Here is a 20,347-nt window from a genome sequence, read left to right as displayed (position 1 = left end):
CTTTATAATTTGACAGCTGCTTAGTCAGAAGTTATTTTGGAATACTTAATAAATCCAAATGATTCAATGGGTTCAATTTCATTCAATGAGTTCAGTTTCTTTAGGTTTGGGTGTATTTTTAAAATCAGTACCTCAAAGTTAGATTGACACAGAAAACAGCTGTGAAGGATAATGTATCATGCATTGCACATCTGAATTTAGTAAAACAAAGATTTAAGTCCTAACTAAAATATAGCATCGGTTCACTGAATAAGTTATTCGCCTTCTAATTTAAAAAAATTTCTTCCTGTATCATCAATACCTGACCTTATGCAGTTATTTTGAGTAACCCTTCATTTTAAATCTACCTTGGCTGTAATTTTTTTAATAAAATTTGAGTGATAGTAAGGCAGCATTCAGAATATTTGCCGAGAAGTATCTTTTGCAAGCTCATCTTTGAGGAAAGACCAGTAACTTTAAGGACATTACAGGAAGTGCAGATCTCTTACTGTGCTAAATGATAAAGTGGTACAACTAAATCAGCTTAAGCTGTGAACGGAATTCTACTAAGCTCCTTGGGGAAAAAAGCAAGGAGAAATTCCAGTTTTCCAGTATATTTTTATAAATATCAGCTTCTGTTCTCCTTTTTCCAAAAAATAAGTTTCTGATAAATACAATGTAGCTCTTCTGTCTGAATACTACACTGTTATGACTGCTAAGTATGGTGAAATCTGACTTTAAGTGAGGATTTGTAAATTCTGCATTCCTCTCATAAAAAACTACATTTGACAAATTCCAGCTGCACGCAGGTTCCTCTCTCTCCTATGAATTCTGATACATACTACTTTGGCCTGTGAATTTGAAATTGTATAAATGCTTACATTTGCCTAACCATTCTTTGCAGGATGTGGGGATTACTGACTAGCTGTTATCCTGGATAACGCTCTCCCAGCAGTTAAAATCCTTTTTTTAAATAACAAGGCATACCATAATGATTTTCAAAATAGCACACATTAATCTCTTCCATTCCTCATGCAATTGCATAGTATTTGTGGCTTATGTGCACAACTGTCTTGTCATTTAGAAATAGCTTCTCTTCAACAAAAAAATTTGAATTGTACCACAAAAGGTCATGTTAAATAAACAGCTTAAGCCAACCGATTAAAAAAATGAATAGGTATATAAGAATGAATAGGTATATAAAGAATATAAGAGAATGGTTCGAATTAATAGTTGCTTTAATAGGATATGTTGTTTTGCTTGGTATTTATTTAGTTGGCATGTTTAGTATGAGATACCAACATGCTGATGAAAGCCTAAGTGAAAAAATGTGAAAGGGTGAGAGGGTTTGTTTATCTCTGTGTTTCCAAGGTCTTGGGCTTATATACAGGAACATTTTTCTCCTGAAGCGATGGGAGGCCCTTAATTATATCTGCAGCTTTCTCTGCTATCATAACAGTTGGGGCATTCAAATTTCCACTGACAACACTGGGCATTATTGAAGCATCTACTACTCTCAAGTTTTCAACGCCAATTACTTTTGTTTGGGGATCAACTACAGCAGAGCTATCTGAAAGCTGACCCATTTTACAGGTGCAGGAAGGATGATAAGCACTATCAGCCTTCTGCCTTATGAAAGCATCTATTTCTTTGTCAGACTGAACATGTTTTCCTGGTAGAATTTCAGGCCCACGAAATTTTTCAAAAGCTTTCTGAGCAAAGATCTCTCTGCTCAACTTGACACACTGGCGGAATTCCCAAATATCTCTTTCTGTAGGGAGAGAAAATAAGAAAACTGTAAGTACAATCTTGATTTAGTAACACATACAGAATGTTTAATAGAAAAAAATAGCATCAAAGAAAAAAGGCTGGAGGAAAGTCTCTCACTTATTGCTGAAAGCCATAATAAAGTAGGATATTTTTCAAAGTCACAGGTAATTACATTCACTGTGAACAGAACTGTAACTTACATTGCACAATCCCAAAAGGGAATAGGTGAGCTATGAAGAACTGCTCTTTATTTCGCTATACCCACTGTCTAGCCAAGGACACTAGTCCCAGCACAAAGCAGCACACAAGATCCATTCCTTCACAAGCAGAGGAAGGGATGAAATAAACAGCATGATGCAGCAAACACGAAGAACTCTGACTGCATTCCCAACAGGGAATTCTTTTTGGTTTATACAGTGCTTTGCACAATGGCCTCTTTTGATACTGACTTTTATAAATAAGAAATAAATAACAATGCAGCAACTAGCACTTCTGAACTGGTGTTGGGTAGATACGAAAATCTGCTACTGAAACAGGCAGGGAATAAGCTGACAGAGCAAGGAGAGGCTGCATTTACCTGTTGACAAGTAGTTAGGCTCAATGATAGGATGCTCATTTGGGTCTGTACTCTTCAGTTTTACCCAGCCCACACTTGTGCTCCTCATGGGTCCCACGTGGACCTGCAACACCCACACTATACTCGTGACACAATCCTGCCAGACGTATTTCCAAATTCTGTATGGTTTGGGTGGTTTTTTTTTTGCAATTTGAACAGTCTTTACAAATTAGGCAAACGTAAACGTTAAAGGGAGATACTGGCAAATGCCATTGAACATTTTTCCATTTTATATAAATTTGTTGTAAACATGATATTCCATAAGGGGAAGTGAATATACCTATCATCAACTTACAGCTGTTCTTTTAATTTAAAATACAATCATTCCAATTTAGCAGCAGCACAGCATTCAAATGCAATTAGCGATCAGACCACATGACTATCATCGCTGAAGAAAAGAGATTAGCAAGAAAAAACATGTATATTCAGTGACACGACACCAGCATTAGCACAGACTTTTGGATCAAGATCATAGTCTAAAAATGGGGCTTGGATTTTTGCCAATGAATAAATGAGTGGCCTCAAACATTCTCACTTAAACCTCCGTATAAATGGCAGTGGAACAGGGAACACCTTGTTTTAGTTTTGGACAGCATCTAGCACAATGGTATCCTAATCAATAGCACTATGGTAATTCAGTAATGCAAATAAACAGCTATTCCATACTTGCCTACTTTCCCAGAGATAAAAAGTAACATTATTTTGGTAGCAATATCAAATAACAAGTTGATGTTTTTTCCCTAATGTAGGAGGTTAAGCCAGCTTTTCTGTATTATGCTGAACAAAGTATTTTTCAGTGTATTGCCAAATTATCAGTACTTATAATGGAGTTAAATCCAGTTGGTGTCCAGTAACAAGTAGTATCCCCCAGGGCTCAGTGCTGGGGACAGTTCTCTTTAATACCTTTATCAGTGACCTGGATGAGGGGATCGAGTGCACCCTCAGTAAGTTCGCAGATGACACTAAACTAGACGGGTGTGTTGATCTGCTTGAGGGTAGGATGGCTCTACAGAGGGATCTGGACAGACTGGACCGATGGGCCAGGCCAATGGTATGAGATTCAACAAGGCTAAGTGCCGGGTCCTGCACAATGAGTCACAACAACCCCATGCAGCACTACATGATTGGGGAGGAGTGGCTGGAAAGCTGCCCAGCAGAAAAGGACCTGGGGGTGTTGGTGGACGGACGGCCGAATATGAACCTGCAGTGTGCCCAGGTGGCCAAGAAGGCCAACAGCATCCTAGCCTGCATCAGGAATAGTGTGGTGAGCAGGACTAGGGCAGTGATCGTTCCCCTGTACTCAGCACTGGTGAGGCCCCACCTCGAGTACTGTGTCCAGTTTTGGGCCCCTCACTACAAGAAGGACATTGAGGTGTTGGAGCGTGTCTAGGGAAGGGCTACAGAGCTGGTGAGGGGTCTGGAGGACAAGTCTTGTGAGGAACGATTGAGGGAACTGGGGTTGTTTAGCCTGAAGAAGAGGAGGCTGAGGGGAGACCTTATCACCCTCTACAACTACCTGAAGGGAGGTTGTAGAGAGATGGGAGCTGACCTCTTCTCCCTGGTGACAAGTGATAGGACAAGAGGAAATGGGTTCAAGTTATGTCAGGGGAGGTTTAGATTGAATATTAGGAAACACTTTTTCACTGAAAGGGTTATTAAACATTGGAATAGGCTGCCCAAGGGAGGTGGTGGATTCATCATCCCTGGAGTTGTTTAAAGAAAGGGTAGATGTGGTACTTAGGGACATGGTTTAGAAGTGGTTTTGTCAAGGTAGGTTAATGGTTGGACTTGATCTTAAAGGTCCCTTCCAACCTCAGCAATTCTATGATTCTACAATAGAGCATAAGCCTCCTTGCTAATCACTACAGAACATTACTGGAATACATTCTTCAACAAAAATTTACCTGGTAAGCTTCCATTGTGGAAGCAACCCGACCGTGATCAATCACCTGAGAAGGGAGAAAGTGGAACTGAATGTCAGGGTGAGGAACCCCTGGTTCACTTCGGATAAACCCACCAGATTCTAAGTGGGCAGTTGCTCCCTCACCTAGAGAGTGTAAATGAACAGAAAATGCCATTAAAAGACCTCTGAAAAGCAAGAAATCCACTTCTTCTTAACCCTCAGTTTCACTACTATGAATAAGTCATACGTACAGTGGAAATCGCAAGGTACGTAAATCCATTATGAAGAGCACGTAATTTAATGCATTACTTTCATCTGCTTTCATCACTAGACAAATGTAAGTATGCATAACTTTGGAAATCCCACTTATTTGAGAGAAGGACGTTACAGTTATCTCAGTGTAACTGGCAGGCCAAGGGTCTAACTCCAGAGGCAGATTTGGTCCCAGGACCCTAAGAGGTGTGGAGAGAACCCCCTGCAGCATCCTGATATTACTGCACTACACGTTCCATGACATGCAATATAGTTATCCCATCAGTCACATGTAACAGGCAGAGCCATCCTCAGTGTCTACCCTGAAGGGGAACAATGAAGACCCTGCTATGCCTCCTATATTATATGTTTTCATATCTGTTTAAACCCATGAGTCAGCCCTCAATATTTATTTGTATGGGAAAAAGCCACACATACCCAGCCGTAAGTTGTCAACTACTAACATGATAATTCAGCAAGTGATGAAGCCCTCAAATTTAGACAAACTATTTTACTGATTTCAAGGACTACTTTTACAGATTCTTTTTAAAGTACAACTTAAAGCTGGATTACTGTAAAACAAGTGTGCCATTTTAACAAAAGTCACTTCAGATTTACACGCAAGCCTAAAGGGTTCTAATCAGAGTAACAAACTAATTATTTTGGGGCAATTATACAGAAAACTTAATTCAGCTCAACCATATGTTTTTATTGACGCAGAATCTATTTCAAATAGATTTTTTTCTCAATGTTTTTACAACATCTTTTCTCAGTGACACCAAGATTTTTAAATGTAGTTTCTCCTAAACTGAGAGAGATATAATAATGTTAAAAAACAGTGTATAGAATCCTCCCTTATTACCTAAGATATAACAACTGTTCTAAAAGATTCCAATTTAGAAAAAAATAAATAGTTCAAGACAATTTGCAAGCTCCAGTTATTTGCCAGGACATGAAAAAAATTATATATTCAGACTCCCAGACTTGGAAATTAATAGATAAAAGGCTGCAACAATCCTAAAGCTATCGATGGTAGAATGATTGCATACTTTGTTTCATACCTGTAAACTTCCAGAGCCATTCTAGACCAATCCGCACCATGTTAATTGGCTTTTGCGCATTATACAGAGTAATAGGTTTGGTGCACTTTTGCTGAACATACACTTCTAAATGATCTTGAAGGTTCTGGCCTACTCCTGGGGGGGAGTAGAAAGGGGGAGGAAGGAGAAGAAAGGAAGGGAAAAAAAGTTATTTCACACAGAACAATTATACACAACAACCAAAAACCAGCATAAATGGGAACTAAACTAACCTCTTAGAAGGGCAGTGATGACCAAGACCAAGACCATGAATTATATCTGCCTTTTGCTCATGACAGAATAAGGTATTACATAAACATAGCACAACGAGAATGAAAATAGAAAGTTAAATGGCAGACATATCACTTGTTCTAAAATTGCCAGATATGACTTCTAAATACAGTACTAGCTTTTCCAGTTTAAAGGAAAAGTTCATGTTATTCCTTCTGTCTTTGAATATATACAACAGTGGGAGTTCATACAATCTGTTGTGGATCAAAATTCATTCAAAATTCTAAATAAGTATGCTGCTTTAAAAGTACTCAATGGCATTTTTCAGAAAGGCATTTTTCACTATCAAATGTAGTGAAGAAAGTGTAGGAGTTTATTGCTCAGTTCTAAAATCCATGCGTGTTTCCACTGATTTGTAACACTTGATTTCAGTCCACACAATCTGACATAAAGACAACTGAATTTCATGGATTTGTTTCATTTAATAGTCTTTGAATTGCATCCATAGGAAGATGTAAGGTTAAAAGAAATAATAAAATTACCAGGAAGATGGCAAACAACAGGGATCCCCAGTTTTTTTAGATCATCTGCATTGCCAATCCCAGACAACATAAGCAGTTGTGGAGAATTTATGGCACCTCCACTTAAAATAACTTCTTTACTGGCAAAAGCCTAAAAGGAAACGAGCACAAAAGTCCTAGCATTATTCAGCCTGATCTGAATGCAAGCAACGTCAAGAGCTTCTGTTCAGGTATGCTCTTCTGGTGCAGATTAGACACCTTTCCCTCATATTTTTTTCATTCTAAATGTATTCCTATCTTGCCAGAAGTTTATACAGAGAAAAATGATCAAGCTGTCACTGATATTTTCTGTATTTATTCCCATGTTTACAATCCGTTCAAACTGTATGGCACACAAACATTCAGCTCAGCCAGTACCGTGGCTGCCAATAAACTCCTGTGCTACTTGCCAGGAAAAAAGTACCTATGACGCTTGGATCAGTCAGCTAAGCATCTCTTCAATTTTCAGTGACAGTTTGTAAATTAAAACTGAAATGCCTACAGAAGATTTTTAATTCAGAGACATGCTAGCTCAGCTTTTGGACTAGATGATCTCTAGGGGTCCCTTCCAACTCTGATAATTCTGTGATAATTCTGAAAAATGCTCAAGAGTTTATTTTCTTAATTGAACCAAGACCAATGTGTAGTTTCTTATCTCACTGTAGTCCTCAGAAGCCCCTCAGCCACTAAAACACTAGCAAGAAGGCCCTGACTGCAGGCATACATATAATTCTGTTTTGCTGACAGACTTTTCATCAGTTTGAGTCTGAGCCCAGAGCTGGTCACGATATCAGCTGCTAAACTATTCCTCCATCTTTGACTCAGTTTTCTGTGCTGGATAGTTCTTTTTCTAGAACTTTCTCTGCAAGTATTTTTGGCACGTCATCTTTCCAAGGATTTTTGCCCCAAAATATTCTCATTTAGCAAAACCAAAATCATTGTGTCATTTGTATCTGGGGGCTACCTCTTCCCTGTTGCCACATCTCTTAAATTTAGGATCAGAACTACACCCAACCCTTAGTGCTTTTCACTGTTAAAAGTGAAAACTGTGTGGAGAAAGAAAATATTGATACTCCCCTCCTTCTCCCTTTACTCTTTGAAAAAGGATGATGTGGGTGAACCCAACCTTGTTCAAACTATTCCTTTGTATTCTAATGAGCTGGCTCATGAACACACACACATTGGATGCACTACATCCTCCCTAGTCGCACATATGTTGCCTGTTGAATTCTAAGATACCTTTTGTATACAAACTGAGTTAGGCAATTGATTACAAACTGAATGGTACCTCTTGCATATTAGAAAAAAAAAAATATTCAAGATTCACCTGTCCTTATGAAAGAACAACTGCACCAAAGAAGAAACAAAAAATTACCAACAATTTATATTTAATGCAAATTCTAATACTACCTAAGCTAGTCCCATGTTATCATAGAATGGTTTAGGTTGGGAAGGACCTTGAAGATCATCGAGTTCCAACCCCCCTGCCATAGGCAGGGACACCTCCCACTAGACCAGGTTGCCCAAGGCCACGTCCAGCCTGGCCTTGAACAGCTCTAGGGATGGGGCCTCAACAACCACTCTGTGTATTTTAAACTAATACACATTTGCAAAAGTAATACTATATTTATTTGTGAATTCTAATATAACAGTGTGGCCACAGTGAGGAAAAAAAAGATGAGGCACACGATTGTGCCCCAAACTTCCTCTCATTAGCAAGCAAAAACTGCAAGGGTTCAAGGAAACGTACCTGGTATTACTCGACTGCATTCTTCACTTTCGTAGAATGTAAGGTGCTATCATGAGTAGCTGCTTGTTTTTACTTTAGATGAAACATTTAGCTTCTAAAGCAACATTTAAAAGTAATATTTTTTCCTGTAGTACGGTGAAGCATTAACAGATTAGCATGGAGTGCATATTAACTTGTAGTAATCCTATCCTTTTTGAATGACGCCTCAGCTGTACAGAACGATGGTGAATGAGATTGCTGCTAGTAATAAGATCAAAATGTAGTAAGAAGATAAATTTTGATAAATTGTTTCCACAGTATTTTTCTGATATTGCTGACAGATAGCCACTGCTGATATTTCTTATTCATTCTTGTCTCTGGGCAATCACTCCTATGTTAAGACGAATACACAGCATATCTGTGACTGCGGAATCAATACGTAGATCTGTATTTTGCATGTTACACAAATATAACTTGTTTGTATTTTCTATGGTACACACCGAACTGGTGCCAGTTTGTTCCAGGTAGCTTTCAAATGATGCTTGTTTGGTCTACACACACTGCACAGTCAGCACCGTAGTTATTCCTAGCCCATATACAATCTTTCAATGTGCTTAAGGCTAGCATGCAAAGAGGAAAAACTGACTTTAAAACTTTTTTCTATGGGTTATTTAGTTTATGATACATTAAAAATATGTTTCCCCTTTAAATACAGTTTTCTGCCTGACTCTGAACTCAGAAACCCCAGGAATGTTCAGTCTACTTTCCCTACTTTTGTCAGAGGGCTCACTGGAGTCCTGGGAGCTCTCTGGGGCCCCAATGTCTACTGAAATAACAATTAAGTCTTTCCACTGGTTTGAACAGGTTTTGAATCATGCTTGAATCGGGTTTTGATGAACTTTTAACTTTTACTGACGTAAAAGAGATCCTACCTAAAAAAGACTGTAAAACTGAAAATGCTTTAATGTAATCAAGTGTCTCATCTTGATGTTCATAATGTAATAAAATCATTAGCTTTTTCAACCTGACAGGTATAAAATTTTCCAGAAATTAAAAGCAGACAAGTCCTGCAATTTTAATATTGCAAGGGGCGGGGGGGGGGGAAGAAGGGAAATACTTTAAAGGTGTACTTTTTATGATATATGCTATAAATATATATAATTCACTATGTGTAATTCATACATGTATTAATATGTATGAAGATTCATAGCAATTACAGAATTTTGCAATTAAAGTGGTCCAGTATTCAGAAAGCCTTTGATCATATATAATTAGTTTTACCAGACTTTCTTCAACAAATTAATCTTGATAATGGCACAAGAACAGCAAGTAGAGACACTGTTTTTGCAAGCATTTAGTAGCTCATGAAATCAATTAAATTTTCTGCGACTTCTGTTTTATATTGTTAATGATAATCATTTTAGCAATCCATTTAGAAAACAACAGATTTGATCTGCACATTAGAAAATGAAAGAAGAGTTTCTTTATATTGCATTTTAACTTTTAGCAGGTGTTCAAGTCACAGAACACTTGTCTGTTGTCTTGTAAGCCTTACTGAACTCAAACCATCAACATTTGTACTGTCCTCTGTTTAGGATATTGCTATTACAATTTTTAATTGTTTTATAATTGTTTGTGACTAAATAACTGAATTTATTAACCTACAAATCCTTTTTAGGCAATTTTCTAGTTACATACTCCATAATCAGCTGTAATATTAAAGAGTTAAGGGAAATTAAAATGGTTTAGATCTTACAGAAGTCAAGGGATCGAAAGCTGCATAAAATGAACTGTTTATCCACTGAGATAAGTTTTAATGGCAATGCAAGCTTCCTGCGACATGACGACATGTACAGTGGAAGTTGGACTGAGACTGAAAAATACTCATTCTACAACCAACCATAAGGAACATTTCATTGTTACGTTTCATCATTACTATCCCAAAACTCAATACATAGTGGCAATGTAGAAGAGAATGACTCATTATTTATCCCTTGAGCCATTCAGATTTCAGTATCTTTTACAGAATTTCCAATCCCAGAACAGCATTTTCAGAATTGTTTTTCAGAAACATCAGCGTGTCAGCACACTAGTCAATACACGGAGACAGTGCATGATTGCACCATAGGTTCCAGCCACCTTACACAACACTCTTGCATAACATCAAGTTATGGCTTGTGCCCTCAATACTGAGAGATGGAAAGATAATGGAGATGTTAATCTCTAAATCGATACAGTTGAAATATTACCTACTGTAAAATAACTGACAAGGAATCATATACTGGAAGAGACAACAACAGAGCATCAGAAAAGCAGGCATTTTGCATAGTAAAGCGCCACTTTTAGTAAAAGTTTGTTTTAAAATAAAAATTTTAGTTTGCTTTGACTCATACCTTTCTTACTGGAAAATAAAAATCTCTTACCTTTTCCCTTTTCCCATTTTTCACATACTCAACACCAATGGATTTTGTTCCTTGAAACAAGATTTTTGTTACAAGTGTCTTCTCTGCAACTGACAAATTTGGGCGTGATATGGCTGGGCGAAGGTAAGCGCTAGCTGTGCTCCATCTTTGACCTGCAATGTATATTTACATTAAACATCAAAATAGTCATGCTCAGTATTCTTCAAGATTTTGGCCAATAACCATCAGGATGTTTACAGAGGGAAAGCCTTCATAGTTTGTAGAGTTCAAGGCAAATGTGATTTGATATAATAACTAAAGATTCTATTTTAACAAAACAAATTTCACAATGACATACTGAAAACCTGTTCTCCTTCCCAAATTTAACTATGAATCAAGACTTGCAATTTTCAATGAAACACACACTAGATGTGTCTGTGCCTTCTTAAAATAGGGCAAGCCACTGTTAAACGAACAGGGTGTAAACTGCCATAGCTGTTCAGTAATCTAAACAAGCAAATGGCATTCAGTGCAGATTATATGTCCATATTCCAAAATTACTTATTATTATTCAAAAAGTACCACTGGTGGGTCAGAAATACCAATTACTTAAGGATCACTTTATGACTTACCTTGGTGTACAGTCATGTCCATCCAGCCAAATCCTTCTTGCTGATAGCCATTCATATCATCTGTGAAGGGATACCCAGCTTGCTGGGTTGCCTCCAGGAATGCATGATGAAGAGGATGGTTTGTTTTCCCTCTTGACACATACAGGGGTCCATTTCCACCTCTGTACTGATCTGGCCCCAGTTCATGTGTCTGTGCCTTCTTAAAATAGGGCAAGCAATGTTCATAGTCCCATCCTATAGCCCCTTCCCTGCTCCATCGATTATAATCTTCTGCGTGCCCACGAATGTATACCATAGCATTGAGAGAAGAGGAGCCACCCCACACTCTTCCTCGGGGCCAGTACATAATTCGGTTATCCATATGCTTTTGTGATGTTGTGTGGTAATACCAGTTATATTTCTCATCACAGAGGTTGTATGTTAATGCAGCAGGCATATGAATCTTCCACATCAGTCTTTTACTACCTAGAAGGGTATCTTTAGGGCCTGCTTCCAAAAGTAGTACAGTACTGAGAGGGTCTTCAGTCAACCTGTTGGCTAATACACACCCTGCTGATCCAGCTCCAACAATGACATAAGTGTAAGGCTTTGCCTTTTCAGAACTAAGTTGAGATGATGTACGTGAAATTTTTAATCGCTGTTCATTGATGCCCAATATGTTCTTTAATATGTGTGCTTTAAACAGAGTTCCTGTTACTTTGTGCATCTGATTCACAGGACTGCAACATTTAACTCCTTTCACCAAGTATGACATATTTACTGATGGTATCACTCTTGCAGAATTTCTAACAAAAATCCAGTGTTTCACCCTAGAAAAACAAGCAAACAAAAATCCTAATTAAGATGTAAGCACTAATACAGTGCATGACGTCCAAAATGTCAGTCATTTTCAGGTAAAACTGGTATACTTTACCCATTCTCACTATCCAAAAGCTTAACAACAATGTCAATAAAACAATAAACATTTAGTCTGAAACTTGCCATCTTATTATTCTTTTAAGGCAGTCTATCCACCAAATCAAGTGGCACATTATTTTGCATTATATGCAGCCTGATTTTGATTTGCTTCTTGTTCCCAAGATAGATACATGAAGCACATTTTCACATATTTGCCCAAACCATAAAGGATGGAAACCCTTGCTCACCTTGTAGTCTCCATTCATCTGCCTCTAGTAGGTAAGAATTTAAGAAAATCAACAATTTCATAAACTTCTCTGCAAGTTTGTGACAGTTAGTGATACCGCAGAGCGAATTCACGACAATGGAAATTATGAGTATGCCCACTGTAGCTTCTGCCAGACAAAATCTAGGACAACATCTCTACAAAACATGTGTAACAGTGAAAAACTGCTGGGTTTTGAGGTCTCTCCTAACATAGGAAAAGCAAAACCTGTTCATCTTGGCTTTCTACCTTATTACTGAAACCAGATCCTGCAGGAGTGCTCTGAGGACAGTTACAGTCTAGTACCACCAGATCCTCAGGCTGAGTAGGAATGGCCACTTTTTTACCTTCAGAAAAGCCTGTCAGCCTTGCAAGCAACACAGGTTTAGCTCTGCGTTGTACGGTTTCAGGTACAGGGACTAAATACAAGACTTTCCCAGCCTGTCTAAGCGTCACAGGTGCTGGTGCAGCTGGCCAGCCTGAAGTGTGTTTCTCTTGTTCTCTGCCCTTGAAACCATTCCTCTCGGTATAAACAATTAGTGAAAATGGATATCCTTGGGTGGTAAATAGTATTTCCCCCTATCCCACAGCTTCTGTCTAAGTTGCCTCATATTTTAGAGACAGCAACTTATCCAGAGGCTGTTACACTGTAATGCACTGTCTACTTGAAAGAGATAAACAAGCTTTCTCCTGGAAATATATTGAATACTGTATTATGTTTGTGAAATCTAATTTTTCAGAAATAAATTAGTTGTTAATGTTGATTTTCATACATTCAGGTTTCATAGTCATCCAACACTTTGTAATATAAGCCCTGTATTTTTGTAAAATGTCTGGGTTTTTTCACTAAAAGAAAACATGTCTTAGTGAATCACTGAAATAATCAGCTTTTTCTTACTAAAAGGTGCAACAGAACTGTATTCATTTTCTTGGCTGAAACTCTACAATGTACAATTTGTCAGAGCACACACAAGCCCTTAAGGCTCAATTCTGTAACAAAATTAGGTGTAGGTTCCTAATAAATGTTAAAAGTCTTCCACATACAACTACATTTATTTACAATTTAATGTACAATTTCACATGCAAAAGTATTTTTTTCCTCTCAGGTAAAGGATGGGAATAAGCATACATCTCTTACTTTTCTCTAAGAAAAACTTGTAATGGGCTGTACAAACCCTCAAACTTCTGGAAAATGAACAACCAACCATGGAGAACAGTTTGCTCTGTTAAAAAAATGGATGCAGGGAATAGGTCTGAGCCCAGTGTTCACACAGCTGATTCTCACATGGCTAATTCAAAATTGATCCCAGCTGAAGGCAGGTTTGTTTTTTACAGGTGGAGAATATTAAAGGATCCTTTCTTGGAAAAAAGGTTTGGCAATTTCCTGTGATGCAGCAGAGGAAGATGGAAAGGTAGAGAGGTTTTTACTTGTTTTGTTTGTGATGAAGAGAGATATAATTCTGAAGCACCTGTGTTTAACCTGCAGAACTGGTGGGTCATAGAACTTTATTGTTTCAGGAATAGCAGATGAGGTTGGTAGAATATGGGCCTGAGCCCAGGCCCTGATAATTTGGGAAAGGTACTTTGTCCTTATAATGTGAGTTATTTCTTTTTTTTTTTTTTTTTTTTGGTGGAGATTCACCATGATGAGTTGAAGTGATCAACCTTACTCCTGAGGAAGTAAACCCTCAGGTTTTGGTACTACAGATGGTCAACGCTTATTATTTAGATAGGTAGGGTTCATAGACTCTGGAACAAGTACTGGCCTGCTTATTTTGGCATGGGGTCTCTAATGCCATCAAGCATTACTGTGCCTCCTAGCCAGAACACTGGCTGCTAAGCCTACAACTGACCTAGCTGTTGGTTGTAAAGAGGGTAGATTCTGCAGAAGCCCTGGAATCATGTTGAGTCTGAAACTGACTTAGTCTAGTAGTGCTGGAGGCTGTAGTTCTACAGCTTGTTACAGTGGCTACTGAGGTCCTGAAAATACTCAAAAGTATCTCAAGTGACAATCCAAAGGCAGCATTGATGTTACAGGACTAAGTACTTGTGTCTTACCTTGTGCCAGAATCCTAATACTGAAGTCTAGACCCTTTTAAAAGCTGATTTGTTAAGAGCCTCTTGCATATGCAGGCTTTGAAATTCATAGGCTAATTCAACCATGTATTGAAGGGGTTGGTATCAAGGACTGAGATCATGAAGTCCTCAAATCAGAACGCGATGATACTTCTCTCTAAAATAACTTATATAGTTCTATAAGCATACATGGTTTATCGCAGTTCAAGTTCTCCTACGGAAGATAGCCTTGTGGAATTTTGCAGGAATCCATCTTTGAAAAAGAGAACTCAGTCAAAAAGTAACTTAATGCATCTTCACTCTCAACTTACCCTTAGTTTTATCTTGCCCTTTTGCCAGGAAGAACTTATAACCTGTGCAGTGTTCCAAAAAAATGTATTTCAGCAAGAATGTGTTCTTTACAGTAACTGCAAAATCAAGTTGTTATCCTAATAGGCAGAGTCATCTAAAACTGAGATGTGCTGGGGAAGCTGACCCAATTTACCCAGTAGGGAACTATAGTCTTATGGTCAGCTCTATTAAATATTGTAGTGGTTATGTCAAAACAAACATGTAGAAACAGGGAGGTTCTACTGGAATGCTCTGTACTTACCACCAAGAAAAAGTTGTCTTCTGGGCCCTACTAGATATTATTGCGTGTTTTTCTCTGGATTCTCACATATCATGACCTCTTTATGAATATGTAGTAAAATGTTCCTCAGGAATCAGGGCACAGACCTGCAGAAATGCATATTGCAGCAACATGAAATATATTACACTAGAGCTTCAAAATCTGGAGCTCATTTTAAAAAACTACGTATTTACTGATAATATTACTAGTAAGCAGGGCCTATAGACAGTGGCCTTACAAGAATGAGGAGAGCAGGAGCATCTCAGCAGGAAAATTCTACTGCTACAATTAGATATCTAATTGTACACCAGGTAGCTGGAAGTGGGCAGTGGAGTTCTGAAGTTAGGTGTTTGGGGCTCCTTGCATCATTGTAACGCATTTCTGAATACAGTATCAGGCTTGCATGAGAAATAAACCCTGATGTAACCCATGAGTACCTACCACTGCACCTTTATAGACGTTGAGTTGGGGTCAGATGTGAAAACAGACTTCTATAAGGGACAGCGAAGCTTTGAAAGGTCAAAAATGTGTTACTTCTATTTTTTTTTTTTTTTTTAAAGGAAGAGACAAAAAGGAGAGGAAAAGATATGTAAGAGGCTGCTTCCATGTAGGGCATGGAAGGACTAAATTGGCTTGCCTGTTCTGTAAGAAAGCTAAGCAAAAGTGCTAGGATTCAGCCTAGGGACCGTACTCCTAGACTTAAAGCACTTGCCCTCCACAACAAAGAGGGGGTAGGTATTCTGCACACATTGGGGGGGATATATTGAAAAATGGACAATAACAAAATGGTTCTGTAGGTGGGTGAGGTGGCTATTCTGACAAAGTTACAGGGCACTGTGCGTCATTACTGTTAACCAATCAGAGCTGTCTCATTCTCTGATAAAACTGGAAGTAAAGGTGACCAAAAATATGTACCGACACAGTTAGGGCACCCACTGCCTGGGCTAGAAGGCTGAGCTACCAGTAAAGAAAGCTAAACCTAATGTTCCTTTTCAGTAACTGAAGTAGTATTTTGCATCTACTCCACCATGTATGTTTGTCAGATTTATAGTTAGATGCTATTTCATGGTTTTATTTGCTTTTTTTGTTGCTTTAATTCAAACAGAACAGGACTTGTAGCATAACATTTGAGACAATTTTTATCTTGCAAAGAGGGATTTGGGAGTGAAGTTAGTCAATGCTGTCCTGGTCATAATATTCAAGTGACTTTGAGAATCAGTGTGTAGATGTTTCACAAATTTCTGTGCTTTTAAGTTCTGAAGTGCAGAGGTCAAAAATTAAGCCATTCTTATTTAATTTAAATCCAACATACGTAGTTGGATTGAATGGATGAAAACACTAGTTACGATGCACAATTCTTTTTGTCATATTGATCTATACCCACTCATATCTACACATGCTCCTCCTGCACGAGCACTATCCTACCCTAGTTTCCTCTAAACCGATCCTGAAACAAAGAGCAGATGGCCGCTGTGGCCGAAACTTTACTCACTGTCCTATTTTGCCAGGGCCAAAACAATAACATCCTCTCTGGCAGATGTAAAATATGACCCTCTCCCGAAGATGTCCAACAGCATGGACAATGCATGGTGCCGCCGAGCCATTGCTGGACCTTTGCTGGACGTTTACCCTTCACGGCACTGCGCTGCCAAATCCTGTCAGGACTGTATGCGTAAGACTGGAGGAACAGCTCCTCAGGTAAAAGCAGCTCTTGGGTTGTTTTTTACCCCTCACTGCAGACCGTGTAACCAGTTTAAATTCTTCTGCTGTGGGAGTGTTTTGTACTAACTTCCCCTTGAATCCTTCTAGTAAAAAAGTTCATTCACTTACGGAAACGTTGTGGTAAGTTTCATCTCCACGGCTGAAACTGCTCAAGCCTACTTACCTCACCGTTTCTCCTTTGTGAACAAACTTATCTGCCGGCCGAGGGCACCAGGCGGCTGTAAATCCCCGCAGCTCTGCGGGCAGCCCGTGACCCTGCTCCGGGGCGCCCACAGCGGCTCTCGCTCCTCACAAAGGCCCGGGGCCGGGGCAGGAGCAGGAGCGGGCTCCCGCCCAGCCGCTCTGAGGGGCACCGCGGGTCTGTCCCGCTCCCCTCCGCAGGACGGAGCACCCACGGGCCGCGGCTCTCTCCCTCCCGGCCGGGGAGGCCTCTGCCTCCCTCAGAGCCCCTTGTGTGTGGGGGGTGGTCTGCCGAGCGCCAGCAGCCACCGCTCGCTCCAGCCGCGCCGCGGCCTTACTCCCCTCTCCCGGCCCTTCCTCCTCACGGCTCCTAGGAGCTCTCCCCTCAGGGCCTCCTCAGCGCACCGGCTGCGGCCCCACTCACTCGCACGCCCTGCGTCGATAGCCCCGGCAGCGCTGCCCGTCCCAGCTTCCCAGCGCGGAGGTCGGGGCTGCTCCCTGTGAGGCGCCGGGGGCCAGCGGCGGGAGGGCGCGGAGCGGAGGGCGGGCTGCGCTGGGCGGCGGGGCCGGGGCCGGGGCTCCCGCGCTCAGGAGTGGCCCCGGCAGGGGGAGAGGTCCGTGGGGGAGGCAGGGCAGGGGAGCGGGTGGAACTTTCCACAGGAATGCACCCTTTGGCCGCCGCGGAAGGTGTCGGTCGGAGAGAGGCTTCGTGCTGTTTCGAAACCGGCCGGAGCGGTGGCCGGCCGAAGTCCGCCGCCTCGCCCACGCCGCGGGAGTCCCGGCGCGCCCCGCTGTCCCCCCGCACATCAGCCGAAGCGGAGGCGGCGGGGCAGACCCAGCGCTGAGGCGGCCTCCCCGTCCCTTCCCGGCAGCGCTTTAACTTTTTCACTCAGTCCCTAAGTGAGGCAGACAAAAGGCTTTTGGTTTTGGGTGGGGTTTTTTTTTGTTGTTGTTTTGTTTTGTTTTGTTTTGTTTTGTTTTGTTTTTTTTTCTTAAAGCAAACACATTCGACAGCGTTGTCAACTCGGCTGCGACGCCGTTTCGCAGCGGAAGCGGTGGAAGGCGTGAGGCGGCTTGAGGTGAAGAGCGGGCGCGGGGGGGTAAGCGGCGAGAAACCTCCCGTCGTGAGGAGGCGCCCGCCGTGCCTGTGGCGGGTGCGCAGTGCCGCCTCCCCCCCCCGCCCCCCGCCACCGGAGCGCCCGGGCCCTGCCGGCGGGAGGGGCGCGGAGCCGGGGGCTGCCCTGTGTGAGGTGGGCTGGCGTCTGCGGTGCCAGGCTTCGGTTGCCCTCCGTGCCTGTGTAAATGCGCATTTTGGCAGTGAGCAAATGGTAAACCGAGTTGTCCCCCCGGCCTCAGACCCTGTTAACTAACTCGTTACCTCAGCGGTGACAAGTCGTTTTTAGTCCTCCTTATTGACACGTGTGCGTTCGACAATAATTCTCAACAGTATCCCACTGGGTAGCCGAAAGTGCTAAAAATACTACAGGGCCTTTGTAACTGTCGTATAACTTACTTTGCTATTGGCTTTGTCCTGTAAGTATCTTCAGTGTACCCTACTTCAGGCTAAACTGCATTAAAAGGTGGTGGTAAGGAGAAGATTCCCGTGAAATCCCTTGGGAAACAGACAAGAATTGGTATCGTGCCAAGAGTCAGTGCCGGTGTTCTTCTGGGTTGCTGGAGGATGAACCCGAGAGCCTTGTTTTCTCATTTGGAATGCTCATGGTGGAATAACGATGATATAATGAAGACTAATCAAAATATTCGTTGTGAGAATGTACACTTTCTCCAGGCATCTTGTAATGACAGTAGTCTCTGCTGCAATATTTTGGATATTGCTTGTAGATGCTGATTATTTTCCCAAGTCCTTCCTTATTGCTCTGCTTGGAATGTGTTGGATGATTAATAATTTTCTGGGATAATTGCTTGTGAATGTTTTTGCTCTTGGTTAGATAAGCAGAAAATAATGAACAGTCTCTGCATTATTCGTATTTAGGCACCAAACTGTGAACTTCTGAATAATTGTTCGTTAATGGAAAAGAGTAATTGTCCCCTGTGGAACTGTGGATAAATGTGTAGCTGATGTAAGTGGTCTTTAATCTTCATAGTGATTAAGAATGCTTGAAACCAAGCTTATGAGTGTTTGCAGTGTTTCAATAATTTTAAACATCTTCAATGCTCATATTCAGTAAGCAAATAAAAAGTCCATAGGAAATATGCATTCAACGTATATAAGAATATACAAAATATATATATAAATATGCATGAAATACAGACATTTAAGAACTAGGCTATTTCTTTTCAGTGACTAGTGGGGGTTGGATCTCTGATTATATAGCACCAGCTGCAGTGTGGTCCTAGTCCTGGTCCTTTGCTAGAGCTCTTAAGCGCCCTAGCGACACTAGTAAGAAGAATTATTTTTTCTTTCCTGAAAAAAAAATAATTGTTAATTTGTTGATTCCTTCCATTTCAATGAGTTCTGCAGATAACATGGGGCTGAAACGAGACCCAAAAGTGTACAGTTGATTCAGGCTACATCAAAACCCTTGGAAAGACAATAAATCAATGCAGGAATTAGCACAAAGTTTAGTGAAATTTTAGAACAGATATTGTTTGTGTCACAGTATAGGTTATGTTTTTGGGAAAGCAGAGCCCTTAAGTTTGTACGGATGACCATAATTTGTTTACACAGTACCGCTCGGGTATATCAATTATGGAAATATCAAAGGTACTAACTTGTACTGTCTATAATGTTATGTTCACATAGAAATGAACTATCAGCTCTAGAATTTACTTACATGATGGGTAGATTTATTTTCTAAAAGGTCTATCCAGCTTAATTTTTAAAATCTTCATCAAAGCTTCAAATAATTGTGAAAGAGGAGATGTGTTAAACAACTTTGTCTCATTATAGAGCTTCTTCCCTACAGATTTATTTTCTCATTTGGGCAGGCAGTGCTACATACTTTCTATTAACCTGTTTTTTAGAGGTTGATGACAAGATGTTCTATAATGAAATTTGAAATATTTTACTAGGAAAAAGGCATAGAAACATCTATGCTTGAAATTATAGTTCAAAGACATAAGAAAAAAATGAATTTGTGTGTAAAGGGCATAACTCATTTGTTTTGCTATAGAAAAAATAAGTTAATTATTAGAGATACTGTAAATATAGTCACAACAGGAAAAAGTGAATTAGTAAATACACATTTCTCTGAAATAACACCATATAGAAAACCAGAAAAGAACCAAACCCGCTAAACAGTAATGGATGGGTCCACATGCTAAAATTCTGTGGTCCTAATTATTGAACATAAATCAGGATTTTCTGCCGTGTCAGAAACTTAAACAAAAGCAGGAGATTATCTTTTTTAAGCGACAAGCTATAAAAGCTCTGAAGTAGACAAGAAACAAAAGTGACTTTGCTGTATTATCTATATGGATGCT

At 40.2% G+C, this 20,347-nt stretch overlaps 1 protein-coding gene across 1 annotated transcript; it reads right to left on the bottom strand.

Annotated features, from left to right (window-relative positions):
* Nucleotides 1-1,248: 1,248 nt before the first annotated feature.
* Nucleotides 1,249-11,907, bottom strand: CHDH (choline dehydrogenase; the record flags this gene model as incomplete). The annotated part of the gene is made up of 7 exons (XM_082487698.1): nucleotides 1,249-1,750; nucleotides 2,327-2,429; nucleotides 4,270-4,412; nucleotides 5,582-5,716; nucleotides 6,373-6,502; nucleotides 10,543-10,694; nucleotides 11,154-11,907. The coding sequence occupies 7 exons, from the start codon at nucleotides 11,905-11,907 to the stop codon at nucleotides 1,332-1,334; spliced, it is 1,836 nt and encodes a 611-aa protein (XP_082343824.1). The 3' UTR covers nucleotides 1,249-1,331.
* Between the last annotated feature and the right edge of the window lie 8,440 nt (nucleotides 11,908-20,347).

This window comes from Vanellus vanellus, assembly GCF_965231255.1.
Source record: "Vanellus vanellus genome assembly, chromosome: 9".
In the NCBI taxonomy this organism is placed as follows: Eukaryota; Metazoa; Chordata; class Aves; order Charadriiformes; family Charadriidae; genus Vanellus; species Vanellus vanellus.
This window is presented reverse-complemented; position numbering and strand designations above follow the sequence as displayed.